The following is a 23,223-nucleotide window of genomic DNA, read 5'->3' as shown; positions in this document are numbered from 1 at the left end:
AAGCACAAGTGCAAGCGGAAGCTGCACGTCTGCCTCACGGACACAAAGTACGCAGTTAGAAAATGAAACATTGCATTTTTTTTATGTGCAAGCGCGCAGACGTCTATCACACGAGTCGCATACCAACAGGGAACAAATCAAAGGCTGACGGTGTGTGTATTTATGAGCGAAAATAAAACATGATATGTTAGACGTAGCGGGTATTGTCAATTCTCTCACCACCGTTGTTCGGCATCTCCACTACCAGTTCCATGTCTCCATATTATTACCCGGGATCAGCTGATACGCACAAAATGTTGAGGTCACTGTACACGTCCACTCACCAGTACAGGTTCCATTCTGACGTGTAACTCAACTTCTCGGGAAATCTGGCAAAACTGGAAAGCCGCGGATGTGCAGTTCCGTGAAGATTCCACACGGTGTCAGCAGAGGATCGCATTATTGAGAATGAAATCGAGAGTTTTGCCCAGGGTTGATAAGACAGAGGCTGCGCAATTGGCCCGCGGCGGACAGCCTGGTGAGGTGAAGACGATCACCACCACCACCGCCTCCTCTTTCTCTCTCTCCCCTTTCTCTCCTCTTCTCTCTTTTCTTTCCAGTGACTGGATTCTACTGCTCTAATGAACTCTGTTAAGGTTTTGGACAGGCATGATGTGCGGTGTCAAACACATCATAATAACCGTTATATAAAATAATCATTCTAATAGTATTTCCCCTCCAGGGACAGAACGACGCCCACTCCTCGAAACAGACATCTGGAGATGTGATTACAACAGGAGAATAATCTAGCCTCTGATTAACACAGACAAACTGCTCCATGTAGCCAGGTAGCCTACACAGTAATGCAACAGCTCTTTTGCTTTGGAGCCATAGTCATAACACATATTATTTCTTTGTAGTAGCCATAATATATTGTAATATATCCATAATAGATTCAGTTGCTGTGATTGTGATTGGTCAATCTAAATATATTCTATCGATCAAGCTCCTAAAAAAAGCACCTTGGCGTTTCTAACCTCATCCTGCTGTTGTTGTTTTCTCAGCTATTCACATTTCACCTTGTTTTCTTTCTGTCTTGCATTTAAAGTGAATATCACATCACATCATGGTGGGGTGGTTGTGGCTCAGGAGGTAGAACCGGTGTCTAATGATCGCAAGGTCGGCGGTTCGATCTCCAGCTGGCCACGTGTCGTGGTGTCCTTGGGCAAGACACTGAACGCCAGATTGCTCCCAATGAGCGGGCCGGCGCCTTGCATGGTAGCTTGCTGCCATTGGTGTGTGACTGGGTGAATGAAAGGCCATTGTAAAACGCTTTGAGAATAAGGTGCTGTAGAAGTGCAGTCCACTGTCGCCCATGAAGTATTTAGCCTATTCTCCTTGGATGGCACATGGACAACGTCTTGGTAAGTTATTTTGTGGCGTTTTGACGAGTGACACAATTGGCTTTGTGTTGAAATCTGTCATCTCTCCAGAGACAGCTCCGTCTCAAATAGCAGGCATTTTCAATAGACCTCATCACATAATAAAACTGTCAGGAGGCATCTCGCCTCCCCTCCTATTGTGTGTGTGTGTGTGTGTGTGTGTGTGTGTGTGTCTATATGCGTGTGTGTGTGTGTGTGCGTGCGTGTCTATATGCCTGTGTGTGTGTGTGTGTGTGTGTGTGTGTGTGTGTGTTTGTGTGTGTGTATATGCATGTGCGTGTGTGTGTGTCAGCAGTTTAGAAAACGTCTCCCCTTCTCCGCGCCGCGCCAGCGAGGGAATGTCAAAAGTGCCTATTTCAATATCTTCAATATCTTCAGTACAGATTGCCAAGAGATATGGAGATACGATAAGTGTTTGACCCCTTCAGGAGCAGGCTCCATCAAACCTCTCTGTCTGCGTCACTCAGATCAGAGATTTCAAACTTGTCTGAGGCTTGAGCCGCGCGTTGACTATACCTTAATATAGTTTAACATTATGTTAAATGTTATGAGTGTCTAGAAAAGCGCTATATAAGTCTAATGTAGTATTATTATGATTATTATTATTATTATTACACATTGACATAATGCAATAATTATGCTCTGCAAAAACATAACTTGGATGTGAGTGGTAACTAATCACCCCCCTCTGTCTGCCTGCTTGTCTCTCTCTCTCTCTCTCTCTCTCTTTATCTCTCTCTATCTCTCTTTCTCTCTCTCTCCTCTCCCCTCTCTCTCCTACACCTGTCAAGCTGTCAGCCACAATGTCCTGTGAGAGTCTGTGGAGAAACAGAGACTTCCTATTGTTTTTCTGTCATACTGGATAAAGACTCTCCCGTGAGGCCGCACAGAACCCCCGCTACCACACACACACACGCATGCACATACACACACACACACACACACACATACAAACCCTGACACTAACACATGCAAGCACACAAACACATACAAATGCATGTGCACACACAAACACACATGTGCACACACACATACACACATCCACTCACACACCACCACCAACACCGCCACAAACCATCACCACCACTAATTTGTCTGCCTGTCTGCCCATACCCTCTAAGGAATCCACACAGCTGTGACACAACAGTCGTGCATGTGCATGTGCATGTGTGTGTGTGTGTGTGTGTGTGTGTGTGTGTGTGTGTCTGAACATGCTAGACAGAGAAAATGAGTGTGAGAGAGAGGGGAGGAGAGGAGAGAGACAGAGATGGGGAAAGAGAGCCGGGTGTTACTACATCCAAGGTGCGCGCTCTCTCTCTCTCTCTCTGCCCCCCCCTCTCTCTATCTATCTTCTCTCCACCCCCTTCTATTTTTCTCTCCACCCCTCTCTCCCACTCCCTCGCTCATTCCATCAGGTCTTCCACAGAACCACAGAAGTTCAGAGAGAAAACATCTCCCCTATCAAGGCGAAGAGAAAGAAAAACAGAGAGAGTGAAGGAGGAGGAGAGGAAAAAGAGGGGGTGTTCCACTGAAGGACAAGTTTTAGGGCGACGAGGGGAGAGAGGGAGGGAGGAGAAGCTGAGCAGCGGAGAGGGGTGCAGCGGAGAGGGGTGGTGGTGGTGGTGGTGGTGGTGTGGGTGGGGGGTGGGCTGGCTGGCTGGCTGGCTGGCTGGGCTACAGGGCTACATCTTTTTCTTCTCCTTCTCCATCTCCCGTCTCCCCCCCCCCCCTCCGTCGTGGGTTCCCAGCTCACACTCTCCCTCCCCCCCTCCCTCGCTCCCTACCTCCCCCGGGCGCTGCTGGGAGCCTCGGAGCTGCTGCGCCGGAGGACCTCCTCGTCTCCCATGGACGGAGGAGAGAAGGAGCGCGGGGAGCGGTCGGAGCGGGTGGAGCCCCTGACGGACGCCGAGAGGGAGGTGATAAAGGACACCTGGCGGTGCGTCTACGAGAACTGCGAGGACGTGGGCATCTCCGTACTCATCAGGTACCAGACTTACCTGCTGGATTCGTTTTTTTTATGTATGTATGTATGTACGGTATGTAACTCTTCAGGTGAGTTCTATTGAGGTTTGTAACAGGGATCCTGTGGAGGATCAAGGCTTGTGGGGAAAGGGATATGATCCACACATGGGTAGACATACACTCACACACACACACACACACACACACACACACAGACACTTGCACTTTCGATGATTGTTGTGTGCATGTTTTTGCTATGTCTCAGAAGAGGGCTTAGCATTTGTTTACAATACTGTAGCAGGCTCGGTGACACACACACTGTGCACACACACACACACACACACACACACACTCAGAGCTATTCTGCACTCAGCCTAAAACACCTGAAAAGGGGCGGCTGTGGCGCAGGAGGTAGAGCCGGCGTCTAAGGATCGCAAGGTTGGCAGATCGGCGGTTCGAGCCCCGGTTGGCCACCACATCCTTGGGCAAGACACTTAACCCCAATGAATGGGCGGGCACCTTGCATGGTAGCTTGCCGCCATTGGTGTGTGAATGTGTGTGTGAATGGGTGAATGAGAGGTCATTGTAAAGTGCTTTGGAATAAGGCGCTATATAAGTCAGTCCATTAAAAGAACATTATTTATGTCCTTAATAAAAACATGTTTTTCAGAAACACTCTATTGAATCCTAAAGGCAGTTTGACACATAAAAAAAAAAAACTTAAGTGAGAGTGTGTGTGTATTCGTGAGTGAGTGAGAGAGATACAGATAGACAGATACAGAGAGAAAGAACGAGAGAGAGAGAGAGAGAGAGAGGAGAGAGAATGAGAGAGAGAGAGATATATACAGATAGAGAGAGAGAGAGAGAGGAGAGAGAATGAGAGAGAGAGATATATACAGATAGAGAGAGAGAGAGAGAGAGAGAGAGAGAGGAGAGAGAATGAGAGAGAGATATATATACAGAGAGAGAGAGAGAGAGAGAGAGAAGAGGGGAGGGAGAGAGAGAGAGAGCAGCAGATTCTGCTCCTATAATATTCACATTCATAGTAAACAGACACACTTGTCGTTCCTGCGTTTTGTTTGATGCCTTTGACACCTCATTTGGTTTTCAAATACCGGTATCTGTCACACACGGATGACCACATGAGGTGAACAGGTTCCCTCTCTACCATTTGACAGCTGTTGAGCACACTCTTAATCCTCCAAAAATGTGTTTTCAGTTTAGCTTCGACATGTCGATACACAAGATAAGTGGGATGCGTAACCAGACATGACTTGGTTTTGAACGCAGAGAGTGTGATGATGGGTCTATAGTGAGGAGGTGTGGAGGAGGTGTGGAGGTGTTGTTAGATCGTTCGATAGATAGACAGATAGATAGATACATAGATACATAGATAGGTACTTTATTGATCCCTGAGGGGAAATTAAGGCATGACAGAAGTTCACACCACAAACAGCAGCAACAAATTAAAGTGACAATTGAATAATAATATAATAAAATAAAAATATATGTTAAGAGGTGATATGGACATAAGTCTCTGGCAGGTCGTGCAAAGGGGTTGATAAGCCTCACTGTCGTCTCAGGCTTGTGTCTGTGGCTGATTTCAGATCAGATTTGACCAGTCTGTTTATCCTTGAAGATCATTTGTCCTGTAGTTCTAACAACCAATATCTAATGAAGTACTGATCTGAGAACGATATATATTTCTCTCAGAGCATATCGTTACATAGTCTTTGTAAAACCCTACAGGGGTCAGCCTGTGTTTTATTGTTAAACTGGAGAACTGAAATGTAATGTTTGTGTTGTGTGTGGACACCTAACGATATAAAGTCAACTTGATATTGATTGGGACTGATGCTCCTCTTTTGTAATCGAGTTGGTCTTCATGTTGTATACAGCTTCGCCCCTGAGGATAAGGCTGCTGCATAAATGTTCAATGATTCTATGATTCTTTTTTTCCACATTTTCTCAGTGTTCCATTATGGAACGCCCCGAAGGACTCATTAAAATGGACGACGTGGCGTCGTCAGGGCGACCTCCCATTCCTGGGTCGGGGTGACAAGCGAGTCCTTTAGAGACAGCTCAGAGGGCAGTGTGTGTGTGTGTGTGTGTGTGTGTGTGTGTGTGTCTGTGTGTGTCTGTGCGTGTATATGTGTGTGTGTGTGTGTGTGTGTGTGTATATGTGTGTGTGTGTGTGTGTGTGTGTGTGTGTGCGTGTATGTGTGTGTATGTATATATGTGTGTGTGTGTGTGTGTGTGTGTGTGTGTGTGTGTTGCTTGTGTGTGTGTGTGTGTGTGTGTGTGTGTGTGTTGCTTGTGTGTGTGTGTGTGTGTGTGTGTGTGTGTGTGTGTTGCTTGTGTGTGTGTGTGTGTGTGTGTGTGTGTATGTGTGTGCGTGTGTGGCACTCTTATCTGTGGATGACAGCAACAAGCTTTGGCACTTCAATGCCTCTTCTTTTCTCCTTCTCTTCCTCGCACCCCCCACCTCCTCGTCTCTCTTTTGCTCTCCCCGTCTTGTTCTTTCTCTCCCACCCACCACTCTTCTCTCTCTCTCCCACCCACCCCTCTTCTTTCTCTTACCCACTCCGCCCCCCTTTCTCTTTCTCTCCCTCTTTCACCCCCTCAAGAAAGTTTCTCATGGGCTTTGCTTTTCCATGCCCAGGTTTGACTGCTCTGATGGCTCTACTCCTGTGTTCCTCTCTCTGAACGGAGCATCTGAACAGCTAAAGCATCTCTCTTAAAACCCTCCGGTTGTGTTCCCGGTCAAATCTGACCGAGAGCAACTTTCATCAATCATAAATATTGTGTTTTACATTTGATTGCCTCAAGGCCTTATGATATCCTCCACACTAGGCATTTGAACATATACAATTGCTGACTAACCACTGGCATTGAATTTTGTGGTTTTAGTCAACTTTGTAACATCGGTGGTGTTCCCGGTCAAAAATGACCGCCATAGGAAATTAATGGATAACACAAGTTGTAACAAGCTACAACATTCCAGGATGTATCAGACCTGTTCAAATACCTCATATATAAAGGTTGACACGTTTCAAACTAAACAATTAGGTGTTTGTTATGGGAACCCTTCTCTTTCCCGTGCTTATTTGCCCATCCGAACCAGACCTTCCAGACTGGAAGGTGTGGTTCACCTGGGGTGAAAGAGAAGGGTTCCCATAACTCTGGAAGGTATGGTTCTGATGGACACATAAGCACGGGAAAGAGAAGGGTTCCCATAACAAACACTGAAATGTATCAAACGAAACAGGTGTTTGTTATGGGAACCCTTCTCTTTCCCGTGCTTATGAAATGTATCAAATGAAACAGGTGTTTGTTATGGGAACCCTTCTCTTTCCGGTGCTTATATGCCCATCCCCCCACGTGAACCACACCTTCCAGACTAAACTCTCACAGACCCCCTATATAAAGCTTTATTTGTGCTTTGCTCTGAATTCACTCTGTGAACACAATGAGTAAGCGGCTGTCTAAGCGATTATCTGTCAGAGAGGCTCTCGACCGAATTTTTGAACCAGATGAAGAGGAGATTGAAGTTGAACCAGAGATAGAGGAGGATGTCTCAGAATTGGAAGACAACACCGATCCTGACTTCGATCCAGAATGTTATGAGACAGACGGCGAGGAAGAGGCCCCTGAGGAAGAGGCCCCTGTGGAAGAGGCCCCTGAGGAAGAGGCACCTGAAGAACAGGCACCTGAGGTGACATTCCAGTCCAAGGGTGGCAACTTGCTCTGGTATTCATCCTCCCAGGATAGAGCAAGCAGAGCGAGAGTGGAAAACATCATAAGGATGACACCAGGACCAACGCGGTATGCTACATCTCGTCTGGATGACATCAAGTCCAGCTTCCAACTGTTTTTACCAGAGTCCATTGAGGAAATTGTACTGGACATGACAAACCTGGAGGGGAGGCGTGTGTTTGGGGACACATGGAGAGCACTGGACCAGGTAGACCTTCAAGCCTACATAGGTCTGTTGATTCTAGCAGGAGTATATCAGTCAAACAATGAGGCTACAAAGAGTCTGTGGGATGCGGAGTGCGGGAGGCCTATATTCCGGTCCACTATGTCATTACAGCAGTTTCATGTCCTGTCGAGAGTTATCCGATTTGATAACAGAGATACAAGACCTGCCCGCTGGCGAAATGACAAACTGGCTGCCATCAGGAACGTTTGGGACAGGTGGGTGGAGCGCCTACCACTGATGTACAATCCAGGCCCTGAGGTGACAGTTGACGAGCGCCTGGTCCGTTTCAGAGGTCGCTGTCCCTTCAAGCAGTACATCCCAAGCAAAACAGGCAAGTATGGAACCAAGATCTGGGCAGCATGTGATGCCAGGAGCAGCTATGCCTGGAATATGCAGGTCTACACGGGAAAACCTGTTGATGGAAGGCCAGAAAAAAACCAGAGCATGCGTGTTGTGCTGGACATGACAGCCGGTCTCAAGGGGCATAATATCACATGTGATAACTTTTTCACCTCATATGCGCTTGGTCAGGAGCTGTTGAAACGCAAGCTCACCATGGTGGGGACAGTGAGGAAGAACAAGCCTGAACTTCCCCCTGCGCTGGTGTCAACCAGAGGGAGAGAGATACTCTCATCAAATTTTGCACAGTATATGTTGAGATGTTGAAGAACTGATCCAATGTGTTGTTTGGCAGAGATATATAGAGTTTCAGGGTGTAACTGGCCTTCTTATTTGAAATTCTCAAAAACGGAAATGAAATATTAAATTTCTACTGTGTATTTAGTCACATTACAGTAATTTGGTCATATCTATGTTCATGTTTTAACATCTCACAGGTCTCAGCTTTCACCAGGTACCAAATTTAGCAAATTTGACCATGTAGTTTTGGAGATATGAAGCAGTTAATCAGACCGGTCTAATTAGACCGGGAACACCCAGGATGGGGGGGCAAACATGAACACAACCCAAAGGTTTAGCCCTGTTCACACATTAGTATTATCTGGGGATCTCTGGTAATTTGTAATCATTACGGAGGTCGTCTGTGTTCTTAATCCCGTGCGAATCGGCCATGTCCGTAAAAATGTCTGTAAAAATTCCACCGCAATTTACCTACCATAATTCACTGAAGGTATGGGTTCTGTGATAATGCTTATCCCACGCGAATCAGTGATTCGGAGAGAGTTAGTTTTCTCCCGCCCGGGAATCGGAGGACGGGCGCTCATTGTAATGCATGGAACCGGAATGATGTATGGTATCAAAAACACGTGCAATACCGTTCCTCATTCCGGTTCCATGCATTACAATGAGCGCCCGTCCTCCAATCTCTACCGCCACCAGCCATCCCCTGATGTATGGCTGATGCTGAAACAGGTAACGGTGTGATATGGTTGTTGTTAAGGGATTATCAGCGTACTAGCCACCATGAGAAGCCAACAGTGTTGTACGGATACTAGGTCAATGCGTTCCACGGTTGACTTCAACGTCCCTGTCGGCTAATGCGAACGCAGACTGTGTTAGCATGTTAGCATGTTAGCCTGTTAGCACGTCTGTCGTATCTGCTTGGGTGGTCGGGGAGAGAACACACAGTGGCAATGGCCTGGACTAATAGTGTCATCACCAAGGCATACAAATGCAATTGCACCAACGAGTAGACCCCCCCACCCCCAGGCTAACCCACAGTACAGTACATATGGCTTGGCACTTACAGTGTATTGAAATCACCAAACAGACGGACAGTAGTACTGTAGGTAGCAGAGGGCTGTGATCGCAAGCAGGACCGATATGAGTTTGAATCTTTTGGTTGAATTGGTCACTAAGGCCCAGAGTTTTCCTGACATCGAGATCCTGACCCTGGTCAACTTTATAGAAGCTTACTGGAGGCTGCTTGTGTGTGTGTGTGTGTGTGTGTGTGTGTGTGTGTGTGTGTGTGTGTGTGTGTGTGTGTGTGTGTGTGCTGTTCAAATACTTTTTTAAATACATACCTTGTTTATAGTGTGTTTGTACGTCCTGTCCCACTGCCTCTCCATTGTCCAAGTCTGACTGAGTCAAAGTCATTCCCAGACCTCAGAACCTCTTAGATAGATAGAGAGAGAGAGAGAGAGAGAGAGAGAGAGAGAGAGAGAGAGAAAGAGAGATAGAGATAGAGATAGATAGATACTTTATTTATCCCCAAGGGGAGATTAAGGCGTTACAGCAGCTCACAACACAAAACAACAACAACAAAATAAAGTGACAATAGAATAATAGAATACAATAAAAAGTAGTAGTAAATAGTCTGTTGCTAAAGGAGCTTCTCTGCTCTGCCACAGTGTCATGTAGGGGATGGGAGAGATCTCTCAAAAAGAGGCCCTCAAGAGGAGACTAATCAGAATATGATTAGCAAGCCACCAAAGGAGACACTTTGATTAAGTCATTTATATATGCAGCGACAGGTCAGGTTGTGTGAGTATGAGGATGTCCCTGACACACCAGACACTCCACTGCTCCTGTCTCCGGTACACGTTGTCATAGAGCATGTTGTACTTGTATATGTGTGTGTGTGTGTGTGTGTGTGTGTGTGTCTGTGTGTGTGTGTGTCTGTGTGTGTGTGTGTGTGTGTGTGTGTGTCTGTGTGTGTGTGTGTGTGTGTCTGTGTGTGTCTGTCTGTCTGTGTGTGTGTGTGTGTGTGTGTGTGTGTGTGTGTGTGTGTGTGTCGTGACACGTCATCATAGAGCATGTTGTACTTGTCTAGGCTTTACTGCAGGGCCAAATGTGACGGCAGCTGGTGAAAGGGGGAACAAGTCGGCAACCGACCAAATGTTATTCTGAAAAATGTAAATAAATTGGATCGGAAAATGTATTTCAAATCACCTTTAAAAGAGCATTTTGTGTACAGATCCTTGCAACATGGGGCTGTGCATTGTCATGCTGCAACATGCACCTGTGTTCGTTGTCCGTAGCATATGCCAAACTGGACCAAATCAGAGAAATGTTCCATGACAGCAAGGTTCATATTTTGAGCTTCTCTGAGACCAAGTTTGATGAATCCATCAAAGACCCAGAGATTGAAATAGTTAACTACACAGTCATCAGAAACGACAGGAACAGGTATGGGGGTGGTGTCTGCATGTACATTCACAACGATATTATCTTTAACACCCGTGATGACCTGAATCATGACAAATTAGAATCTGTTTGGGTTGAAATTATCTTTAACAAAGCAAAACCGGTGCTGGTTGGTTCTATCTACAGACCTCCCGATCAGAGTGATTTCTATGATATTCTTGAGGGGTGCTTGGATGACGTTGACTGTGTGGAAAAGATTCTTATTGGAGATTTGAACACGGACATGCTCAGAAATGAAGCATCCGTTTTCAAATCCTTCACTAGGTTTTCTGAATTACACGGTCTCCGTCAACAAATTACCAAACCCACTAGGGTGTGTATTTCTACTCAAACCACCATAGATCTCATTCTAACATCGGATGAGTCCAAAATCTCCAAGAGTGGGGTTATTGTATGTGGGCTAAGTGATCATTACATGATCTTTTGCACTCGTAAAAAACAAAAACCCAAGGCTGGCGGTCATAAAACTATAACCACTAGATCCCTTAAATCCTATTCTAGTGAGGCCTTAAACCATAAACTGGAGAATCAAGACTGGTTTGATGAACTAAAATACACACAGGTTGAAGAGGCATGGCTAGGTTTCAAAACCAAATTCCTAAATATTATTGACAGTATAGCCCCCATGAGAACCACCAGGGTTAAAACCCGATCGGAACCATGGATGAATTCGGACATTCTAAATGCTATGAAAGTCAGAGACCTAAAATGCTCTGAAGTTCAAAAATGCAAATCAAAATTAGTGAAACACTTAAACGAAGATCACAAAACCCACTTTGAGAAAATTAAAAAACAATGCAACAAACTATGCAATCAGGTAATTACCATGACCAAATCTGCTAAGAAAGAATACCTCGATAACAAAATCGAAGAAAACTTAAACAAACCACGTGACCTTTGGAAGCTACTTAATAGCCAACTAGGTTGCAGTCAAAAACTCAAAACCAGGTCTACAAACATCAGCATCAAATCTGGTGATTCTCTCCTTACAGACAAGCTGGATGTGGCTAAGTGCTTAAACACTTTCTTTACAACCATAGCCACTAAATTAGTTAACAATCTACCACCCCACTCAGGGCGTTATGGTGTAGAGCACATCCGTGAGTTCTACAATAAACTGGGTGTACGCAATGATGATTTTAAACTCTCCATGGTGTCAAACGATGAGGTGTTTAAAAAGCTAGGCGCTCTACACTCAGAAAAGGCCACGGGCCATGACAATATTCCAGCCAGATTTCTAAAAGACTCAGCTGCCTCCATTACCCCAATCATCACCCACATAATAAACCTCTCCATCAAACAGGGACACGTCCCCCTTGACTTTAAAATAGCAAGGGTAACCCCACTGTATAAAAAAGGAAGCAAATTAGACCCAGGCAACTACCGACCTGTTTCTATTCTTAATTCCATCTCGAAACTTATGGAAAAAATAGTTTATGAACAGGTCGATAGGTACCTTACCGAAAAAAAGCTGATGAAAAAAAGCTATGAATTTCAATCAGGATTCAGAACATCCCATTCCACTGACACATGCCTTCTCTATTTGAACGACCACATCAACCATGAGGTGGACTCGGGCAAGTACTGCGGCATGGTCATGCTGGACCTCCAGAAGGCCTTCGACACAGTAGATCACCACATATTGTTAGATAAACTGAAAGCAATTGGGTTCGATAGAACATCGGTGAGCTGGATGCAATCCTACTTAGAGGGGAGGGAACAGGTGGTTAGTGTGAACGGAACACTGTCCCCCCCCCTCCCAGTGACCTGCGGCGTTCCACAAGGAAGCATTTTGGGACCTTTACTGTTCCTAATATATGTGAATGACATGTCATCAGCATGTGATTGCAATTTGTTCCTGTTCGCGGATGACTCGGCTCTGCTGGTCTCTGACAGGGACATATTGCAGGTGGAAAAAGCGCTAAGCACTGAACTGAGTAGAATCTGCATCTGGCTAGCTGACAATAAACTATCAATACACCTAGGTAAAACTGAAACCATCCTATACGGATCCCCATCTAAACTCAGAAAGGCTGAAAATTTTAAAATAAAAGTGGGTAACATTAATATCACAAGAAAAGAGGATATTACATACCTGGGCTCCATCTTAGAGGCAAATCTTTCCGGAGATAAAATGGCAGCAAAAGTAATCAAAAAAGTGAACCATAGAACTAGATTCTTGTACAGGATATCCTCACTTGTCAGTAGGGGTGTAACGGATCACGGATAATCCGTGATCCGTTCGGATCGCCCTCCACGGTTCGGAACGCATGTGTACCGCGGATCAATAGCAAAATCGTTTTTTTTTTTTTTTTTTTTTTTTTTTTTCCTAACACCAGGGGAGCCACCCCTCCTACATTTCGTTGTTTGGTACCTGTACTGTAGCAATGACAATAAAGACCATTCATTCATTCAAATGTAACCGGTAGAAAAACAATCATGTGCGCTTTATTCTCACTCTCTGCATGTGTACTGAGTTGACAACAACATTCATTCACTCATCTCTGTCCCAATTATATCACGTCATATCACCCGCTAAGCAGCCTGGGTGATTGTGTAAACACACAAAAAAAGTACTCTGTTACTTTGCAGCAGTGATGTTATATATATGTTGTTATATATATATATGTTGTTATATATAGATGTTATATATATATGTGATATATATCAGTTTTGACATCTTGAATGTTGTTTTTTTGTTTCACACATTAAAAGTGGTGTTTTTACAGAATTCAAGGAAAATGTTGTTTTAATTAAAAAAATATGTTTTGTGTTGATCCGAAAAATGATCCGATCCGTGACTCAAAATCCGTGACACGATCCGATCCGTGAGTTAGGTGATCCGTTACACCCCTACTTGTCAGTAAAAACACACTGAGGACCCTATCAGGAGCTCTCATTCAATGTCACTTCGACTATGCCGTAACATCATGGTACTATAGAACCACAAAGGCCCATAAAACAAGACTCCAGACAGCCCAAAATAAACTGGTTAGGCTTCTGCTAGGCCTCAACCCTACGACACATCTAACCGCTGCTCATTTTTTGAGCCTTGATTGGCTACGAGTAGTTGACAGAGTGCAGCAGCTTGCACTGGGCCTGGTCTTCAAGATACGCTACACCACAAAGACACCCAAGTACCTGTCAACATACTTCCAAAAAGTGAACAACGTCCACACATACAACACCAGAGGAAGCTCCACGAACCACGTTCAACCGCGTTGCACCACAAACAAGGGGTTAAACTCGTTTGCAAACTATGCAGTAAAAATGTGGAACGCCCTTCCTATAATCTTAAAGGAGTGCAAAACACTGCCCACCTTCAAAACCACTCTCAAAAAACATTTACAGGAGGCTGCAATCCGTAACTGGACCCTCTAAATCAGGGGTCGGCAACCTATGGCACGCGTGCCAGCAGTGGCACGCGACAGCTTAATCAGTGGCACGCAAGCAATAAGTGCGAGAATGGGAGATTATTTTTTTTTTAATATATATGTTGGCCGCGTTCGTAAATTCGCGCACACTGGGTTCAACCTCACAATGGGACCAAGTCATTTGATTGGACTAGAGGCAGTCTCAGGGACGCTCCGGCGCTCTCAGGGCGAATTTACGAATGCAGCCGCAGCTCGCGAGCCGCATGTGGCTCTTTGCCTGTCTCTGTGCGGCTCTTTAATCCATTCATTAAAAGTGCGTGGCTCGCTCTCTGTGTCTCAATAGGCGTCGTTTTGGTATGGCAATTCATGGCACTCGCCATACCTGGCTTAACATTTTTTAAAATCTGAAACACGTTTAGTCATTTTGGTGATTGTATCCACTCCACACAACGGTAACTCAAATCCTCCCGGCTCCATCTCACCCCACTAGCCAGGCGCTGTAGTGGAGCGCAGGGTTGCCAGACGGGATTTGACAATTTCAAGCCCAACCAGTCTAAAAGCTGCCGAATCCACCCGTCCAGTGTGACCAAAAGTAGCCCAATCTGGCAACACTGGAGCGAGACATCGGTTCCTCAATAAACAAGCCATGAGTAACGTTAATGTTAAAACCTTGTCCACGATTCTCGTTCATTCAGGTGTGTTAAACAAACTAATGCCATTTACATACTGTTGGTTCAAATGTAACATATTAATGAACAAGTTCATGTCATGTTGTCAGTACAAACATGTTCTAATGTTATTTTAGTGAGTTCGCTAGTTAGCGAACATTAAAGATTACAAGAGCTAGTTTACGTATGTCAACAATGTCTCTATTCTCAATAATTTCAGTAATAATTGTACCAAATTGGGGCCAGTAACCCTGACTTGTGTGTGAGTAAGTTATATGTGTGTGCAAGCATGTTTTTGATATTATCAATCGTCTCACTTTTACTAGGTGAGCTGGTAAAACAAATATGCCAGGGGAAAAAAGGACATTGGCTTAAAGACCTCTTTTGGTCAAAGGGCAGCAGAGACAAGTACAGGGACACAGGTGAGGTCTAAACAGGTGACAGGGACAGGGACACAGGTGAGGTCTAATCTAGCGTTTTAACAGTGCAGTTCGTTTAGAGTTGAGCTAAATCATGTTTTGTTTCTAAGGAGATTGAACCAGTCTGCCACTAGGAAAGATGTAGATTACCACCTACATACTGTAGTTGTCTCCTTTATTAATTACCTTAATGTCACATAAGTAAATTGTATGGAAACAACTCACCAAAATTGACTTTTGCACAACTGTTTTGAAAAAAAAATCCACCGAGGGGGGGGGGGGGGATTTGCAGATCTGTTGGTCTGTTTGGTTTGGTTTGATGTCGAGTCATAATTAATGTTGATATTGTGGTTGGCACACTGACTAACAAGAAAATACAAAAATGGCACTTCATATCAAAAAGGTTGCCTACCCCTGCTCTAAATCAAAAATCAGATTAAAAGACCCGAACTACCCACTGTACATACTTTGTGTTTTGTCCCCCGCCCCCACCTGTGGTGTATGTCCCCACCTGTCCTACCCGCTGTACATACCTTATGTTTTGTTGTATTGTTCTTCCCATGATGGATGTGTGTTTATCTTGTAGATAGTAATAGTTATTTGTCTGTATTATCTTGTAGATAGTACTAGCTTTTTTGTCTGTCTTACATGTAACGATGAATTGAGAATCAAGGACCCCAATTGAAATAAGCCAGTGGCTTTCTTGGGTTTTTATCCTGTTAGTTGACCTTGTATGTAATATGTACTTTCATGTACCTACTTCTGCAAATCTTCTAATAAAGTTTTCAATCAATCAATCAAAAATGCCTGCCCATACCGTAACCCCACCGCCACCATGGGCCACTCTATTCACAACGTTGTCCTCACCAAACCGCTCACCCACATGGACACCATACACGCTGTCTGCCATCTGCCCGGTACAGTGAAAACCAGGATTCATCCGTAGAAGAGAACACTTCTCCAAAGTGCCAGACGCCATCGAAGGTGAGCGTTTGCCCAGTCATGCCCAGTCGGTTATGAAGACGAACTGCGGTCAGGTCAAGACCCCGGTGAGGACGACGAGCATGCAGATGAGACGGTTTCTGACAGACGGTTTCTGACGGTTTCTGACGGTTTCTGACAGTTTCTGACAGAAATTCTTTGGTTATGCAAACCAATTGTTGCATCAGCTGTCCGGGTGGCTGGTCTCAGTCTTGCAGGTGAAGATGCTGGTTGTGGAGGTCCTGGTCTGGCGTGTTTACCACCATGGCATAGGCCTACTTCTCACTGTAGCAGTGGAGGCTGGTGGAGGTAGAAATCAGAGGACGGGCTCATTGTAATGCATGGAATAGAATGAGGAATTGTATCTAACATGTGCATACTAGGTCATACAGAAATAGACACTTACATATGCACAGAGAAACAGTATATTGGAGGTATTTGTGTAGTATTGTTATCTAAGATATATTGTACTCTTAGCAAATAAGGAAATTACTAAATGTAAAGCTACTGCAGAGGATCCTGGCTGGCACTAAACCCACAGGGACAGCAAGAAACCAACTCCTTCATGTTCTGAAAGTTAAACATCCTTGCTCTCCTCCTCAAAGCGGCTGGCAACTTTCATGTTTATCTGCCAGCGAGCTAGCAGCCCGTCTTTTCCCTTTCTAAAGCAGTGTGTTTATTATTTATTTAGTATTATTGACGTTAGTGTAACGGCATCTGGGAGAGCTTGGCTCCGACCGCTAGGTGCTGGAGAGCGTTAGCGTAGCGTAACCTAGCATGTCACAGGATCTGGGGAAGGCGGCCAGGCGGGTGTAGTGTCGTTTTACATCCCATTTGAACAAGCAGACGCTTTTATCCAAAGTGACTTACAATTAGAGAGACAGTTTACCTGGAGTACCTTAGGGCTAAGTGCAAAGTGTAGTGTAGTGTAGTGTAGTGTACTTTGTAGTGTAGTGTAGTGTAGTGTAGTGTAGTGTAGTGTAGTGTAGTGTAGTGTAGTGTAGTGTAGTGTAGTGTACTTTGTAGTGTAGTGTAGTGTAGTGTAGTGTGTAGTGTAGTGTAGTGTAATGTAGTGTAGTGTAGTGTACTTTGTAGTGTAGTGTAGTGTAGTGTAGTGTGTAGTGTAGTGTACTTTGTAGTGTAGTGTAGTGTAGTGTAGTGTATAGTCAGGGGTGCACATAACTGGTGCGCCAGTGCGCATGCGTCGCCAAAATGCATGTTGCGCGGAGGATCAGCGGCATGAACGCGCTCTTGCGCACCAACAGCTGGAAGCGCTGGGAGAGGAATTGACTTCCTCAAAACTCCTACTGCTAACTGCTGACTGCCCGTTAATACCAATACCATATCCTTTCATGACCACAATGTACCCACCGACGACGACCACGGCGACTCCCCTCACGAAAACATTCGGAAAGTATCGTAACTTGTACTTTCATTCCGCGTATCGCGCATCGCATGGTTATCACGCCGACACGTGAAAATTCAGTCCCGAACGACTCGTCGCTAAAAGGAAAAACAACACCAAGGCACTTCACGTTTCTTTTCTCTGAAGCTTTCAAACGTTCAGACGTTTGTTTTACAGCTTCATTATCGCACCTCGACCCCTGACCCAGGGAATATGGTTGGGAATTATATTAGAAGGAAAAAAAAAAGACTTTGTGCAACAATCAAAATAATGAGCTATTTAAAGTGATAGCCTACAACATCCTCTACCATGGTTGAAATTGAGGACAGTATTAACAACAGTCAAGAGAGCAGTGATGATGATGATTAAGCTTGTAGCATAAGTAAATGCTTAGGTTGTAACTTTTTGTTGAAAGTTGATTTCAGTGTTTACAGAACAGAGCAGTGCTTAAGGAGATATCAGTTGATTTCATTGTATTTAAAGAACAGACATTCAGTTAGTGCTTAAAGAGATGTCAGTTGATTTCATTGTGTTTAAAGGAGTCTGACAGACTTTCATGCTTAAAGAGCAGTCATTTGATTTTTCATTTGTTTCTTTTGTTTTGCACACAATCATTTGTTTGTTCATCTTATTTTTGAATAAATGTCGTTTTGCTAATATAAGTTATCCATGTATCCCTTTTTTATCCATCCTGTGGGACGGGTCGTGACTCGTGAGCTCGGGGAGCACCAAGCAGCATCCCTAGGTGCTCCTCTGAGCACTGGCCCCAAAAAGTTATGTGCACCCCTGTGTATAGTGTACTTTGTAGTGTAGTGTAGTGTAGTGTGGTTTGTAGTAGTGGCGTGTAGTGTAGTGTGGTTTGTAGTAGTGTAGTGTAGTGTAGTGTAGTGTGTGTAGTGTAGCGTGTATAGTGAAGTGTAGTGTACTTTGTAGTGTAGTGTGTAGTGTAGTGTAGTGGTGCTGCCAGGGGCCAAACCTAACCAACAGGAATAACTCAACTACATTTCCATATCAAGTCAGCCGCACTCATGTAAAAGAGCGCTTACAGTACACAAGTGAAATTGGGTCAGGAGTGGAATGAGATGTGTGTGTGTGTCTCTCTGTGTGTGTCTGTGTGTCTGTGTGTGTGTCTGTGTGTCTGTGTGTCTGTGTGTGTGTGTAACCTGCTTTTGTTTACTTTTGTGGATAGCCTGTGTGCTGTCACTAGAAAGGTGACGAGGAGGTGAAACCTCAGCAAAATCTCATCAGTCCTTATATAGTACAAGCAATGAACATACACACACACACACACACACACACACACACACACACACACACACTCATTCACTCTCACAAATGAGGTGTCAAAGGCATCAAACGAAATGCCAGAACGACAAGTGTGTCTGTTTACTATGAATGTGAATATTACAGGAGCAGAATCTGCTCTCTCTCTCTCTCTCTCTCTCTCTCTCTCTCTCTCTCTCTCTCTCTCTCTCTCTCTCTCTCTCTCTCTCTCTCTCTCTCTCTCTCTCTCTCTCTCTCTCTCTCTCTCTCTCTCTCTCTCTCTCTCTCTCTCTCTCTCTCTCTCACCTCAATGGTGGGTCAGTGGCAAGGCTGATGTAGGCTATATATAATCAAAGCCTTGAATCAAAACAATACCACACAGAGTGATTCACATTCTCTCCCTGCTTACATCTCCGGTGGTGGTAATAGAATGGGATTTACTGTATAGCCCTGAGAATGAGTCACTGTGTAAACACGGGTAGAAGTTCAGAGACAAACACGTCACGGGCATCAGTCACCGTAGTCGCTGTGTGAAGCCTGTAATCCCTGATGGCGCTGCAGGCCCGCCTGTGAGGTTTTCAGGTCTCAACGTTTTTTCCGGTTTTCAACAGCAAAGAAGAGGACAGCCGATGTTGACAGACTGTAGAACGTCTCTGCCTCTTTCTTTCTTTCTTTGCTTGCCTTGTGTTTTGTTGGTGATTATGTTATTAATAATGGATAGTAATAATGGATAGTAATAATGGATAGCAATTCATACGGAAGGGTCCTCCCGTCTAAACATACATCTTGAGAGGGATACACGCACGCTTGCACCGTCGCACGCACCACACGCGCACGCACGCGCACACGCACGCATGCACGCACACGCACACGCACACACACACACACACACACACACACACACACACACACACACACACACACACACACACACACACACAGGGTTGTGAGATTGTCTACATGATCTTATCTCCACCCTCTGAAGTTGATGTAATTGTTGGGTTTATTATGTTCCTCAGTTTATTCACCGTTTTAGAGGTATTTTAAGCTTATTTAGACATGAATAAACAGGTCTGTTTTGATAATGCAATCCAGCACCACTTTGTTAAGAAATCCTGGGGAGGAGTGTTAGGCACTATATGCCTCCAAACCTATTTTACTCTCCCGTCTTAAATGGCCATCGGAAACTCCATCACCAATATATTCAGACCATGTGTGACCCCAGATGTAATAGGCACGCACACACGCACACACGCACACACGCACACACACACAGACACACAGACACACACACACACAGACACACACACACTCATATGCACGGCACGGCAAGACACACACACCAACACAGTCTCCTAATTAAATCATGTCCCTATACACTCCCAACCAATGCATTACCAATTTTTAACCATTACCAAGTTAACCTCGACACACACACACACACACACACACACGCACACGCATGCACACACACACACACACCCGCCTGTGTGTCTTCTCCGGTCCTCAGCACCTGCCTCTAATTACATTCAACGAGACCTAACAATCTTAACAATGCTCGCCTCATCAGCGCCACTTCACTGTCCTCCGCCTGCCAATCACGCCATGTTGCCACGGCGCCCTGAGCGGATTTGCTGAAAGAAGCAGACTGGAGGAGAGGAGTGAGCGTGCATCTCTGAGCATAAACACTTAAGTGGCAGAAGCCCAATCACAGCCTAGGAGTGAGGAGCTGGATGTGGAGTAGCTAATTACAACTTCAGGCACATTGTTCATTTCCAGGCTTGACTTTTAGGGACGTGTTATGCTACCTCCAGGTCACACATTTTAACAAGCGTGGAGTAACTAGCGACATCTCACATATCCAAGTGCTGTTTTTTTTCTGTGGGTGTGCGTTTGTGTGTGTATGTGTGTGTGTGTGTGTGTGTGTGTGTGTGTGTGTGTGTGTTTTAACGGGAGTGACATTTCAAGGCTTGAATTTGGGGCCACGTTGGCCAGCTCTAGGTCACACAGGGTAATGAGCAACGTGTCTACCGAGTGTCATAGGGCACGAGGTTGTTATGACCGCAGAGCGTTCATTTGATGGATAGACAGATTCATAGTTCATCGAGCTTGAACGCTTCGGTCCGATACGGAGCGTACTATGCATTGCCGTCTGCCACTAAAATGGATCTTGGCTACTTAATGAGCTGCTTTAAAAGGCTTCTAATGGGTTTTGTCAAGCCCATTAACCGCTATTCATCATCTCTCATGAACATTTCACACTGAGGTTATTTTATTACAGCACACACAGTACGTCACCCCTGTAGATCTATGGGTCTGCTTCATCCATGACCTTCCCTCTTAACTAACTCGTTTCTCTTCACAGGTTCCTTGTAAAACTTCAAACCTGGTTTGATGTACTGTGTATAAACTGTATATATTGTACTTTGGCTTTGTTCCATCCATAACTCTCCAACCCTACACACTCTCACCCCCTGATTCTGACCAACACTTCACCTCTGGGGCTGATAATGGACTGCACTTCTATAGCGCCTTATTCCAAAGCATGTTTACAATGGCCTGTCATTCACCCATACACACACACATACACATCAATGGCGACAGGCTGCCATGCAAGGTGCCGACCCGCTCATCGGGAGCAATTTGGGGTTCAGTGTCTTGCCCAAGGACACCTCGACATGTGGCAAACCGGGGCTCAAAGCGCCGAACCGCCGACCTAGTGATCATTAGACACCGGCCCTACCTCCTGAGTCACAGCCGCCCCATATGGGCCATCAACAATCTGGCCACAAAGCCATCAACAATCTGGCCCCCTCCTACCTTGCCGACCTCGTCCCCCTCCACACCCCCTCCCGTTGCCTCAGGTCTGACGACCAAACCATCCTCAAGACCACCAGGACCAAGCTCCGGACCCGCAGCCCCGTCCCTCTGGAACGCCCTCCCCAACCACATCAGACAGGCCAACACCCTCCCAACATTTTAAACAGGCCCTCAAAACCCACCTCTTCAAGCTCGCCTTCACCAGTTAACCCTCTCCCCCTCCCCTTCCCATGTGTCCCCAGCACTACCTTAATTAGGCCCCTATACTTTCTTTTAATGTTTTCCTTTTTATTATTACTACTCGATCTTTTCAGTTTGTAAAGCATCTTTGAGTGTCTAGAAAAGCGCTATATAAGTTTAATGTATTATTATTATTATTATTATTATTATTATATGGGGGCTGACTCATCCAGAACTCATCCTTCGCTCTCCACAGGTTCTTTGTGAACTTCCCGTCGGCGAAGCAGTACTTCAGCCAGTTCCAGTTCATGGACGACGTGGAAGAGATGGAGCGCAGCACCCAGCTGAGGCTGCACGGCCGCAGGGTGATGGGCGCCATCAACACGGTGGTGGAGAACCTCCACGACCCGGAGAAGGTGTCCTCCGTCCTGGCTCTGGTGGGCAAGACCCACGCGCTCAAACACAAGGTGGAGCCCATGTACTTTAAGGTGAGAACAGAGAGAATGTCAGTTGGAATACCGGTGACGAGTGTTGGTCAAAGTTGTGCCTTTTTGAGGCCGATAACGCTGAGGGAAAGATGGGAAACGTTTGAGGATGTTGACGCTATGAACGCAGCACTGTTTCCTCACCTTCATCTCCCCTTCATTTTCTTCTCCCCTCCCTCTCTTTCTTCTCTCACCTTTTCTCTCACTCCCTCATCCTTTTATTTCTAAATGTTCACTGTATTTCTCTCTCTAACCTTCCCCTCTCCCTCCCTCCCTCCCTCCCTCCCTCCATCTCTCAGATTCTGAGCGGGGTGATGCTGGAGGTGCTGTCGGAAGAGTTCCCAGAAAGCTTCACTACGGAGGTGCAGGTGGTGTGGACCAAACTGATGGGGACAATCTACTGGCATCTGACAGGGGCCTATACTGAAGCAGGCTGGTCCCAGCCCCTCAGCTCAGCAGTGTAAAAGGCCGGTTGGGGGGGGGGGGGGGGACGGTGGTCTTTCTATTGGTCCAGACACGAAAAGTTAAAGGGACCAGGGATGTGGGGACAGTGTTTTGTGCACGAGAAAAAAGGTGCTACCCACAACCCAAAAAGGTTCCTCAGTCCTTGTAGGAGAACCTTTTTTGATTCTAGGTAGAACCTTTCTTTCCTTAGAGTGTAGAGACAGTGGCTGACTACGATTCTGTGACCGCTCATAGAATCTCTTATTGTGTTCTACTGTATCCCTGCTTTTTGGGGGGGGAACCCCCCTTTACCCCTACTGACGCATTGTGTGTGTACTTACTGTGTAATCCCCAGAGTGTTCTATCTGTCTATATAGTGTACAGTGAGTGAGCGTGTGTAATCTTATGCCCTCATTCAAGACTCTTTGTAGTCTCGTTGATCTTCAATCAATGTTTTCAAGGAAGCCGGCGTCCATTTTGGGAATTTGTTGCTCACAGAATTTCCACCACTTGTCACGGATGCTCTTAGCTTGCCTATTTCATGCACTGCCGAAACACAGCCATCCACAAACAGCCATACACACGGCAATTTACATTTCTCATGAACAATAGCACTAGATTTATGGGTGAAACTACGCAACAGGCTGTTGGAATACTGTATTAGCCACACACACACACACACACACACACATACTATTGTAGACCTCCCCCATG

General features: G+C 45.4%; 1 protein-coding gene across 1 annotated transcript; it reads left to right on the top strand.

The window, feature by feature from the left end:
- Window positions 1-1,388: 1,388 nt before the first annotated feature.
- On the top strand, window positions 1,389-22,529 carry cygb2 (cytoglobin 2; the record flags this gene model as incomplete). The annotated part of the gene is made up of 4 exons (XM_080522824.1): window positions 1,389-1,403; window positions 3,170-3,405; window positions 21,837-22,068; window positions 22,365-22,529. 4 exons carry the CDS (start codon window positions 1,389-1,391, stop codon window positions 22,527-22,529), a joined length of 648 nt encoding a protein of 215 aa, XP_080378950.1.
- Window positions 22,530-23,223: the final 694 nt, after the last annotated feature.

This window comes from Nansenia antarctica (assembly GCF_963989245.1).
Source record: "Nansenia antarctica genome assembly, chromosome: 2".
In the NCBI taxonomy this organism is placed as follows: domain Eukaryota; kingdom Metazoa; phylum Chordata; class Actinopteri; order Argentiniformes; family Microstomatidae; genus Nansenia; species Nansenia antarctica.
Note: the sequence above shows the minus strand (reverse complement) of the source record. Positions and strands in the feature narration are given on the sequence as shown.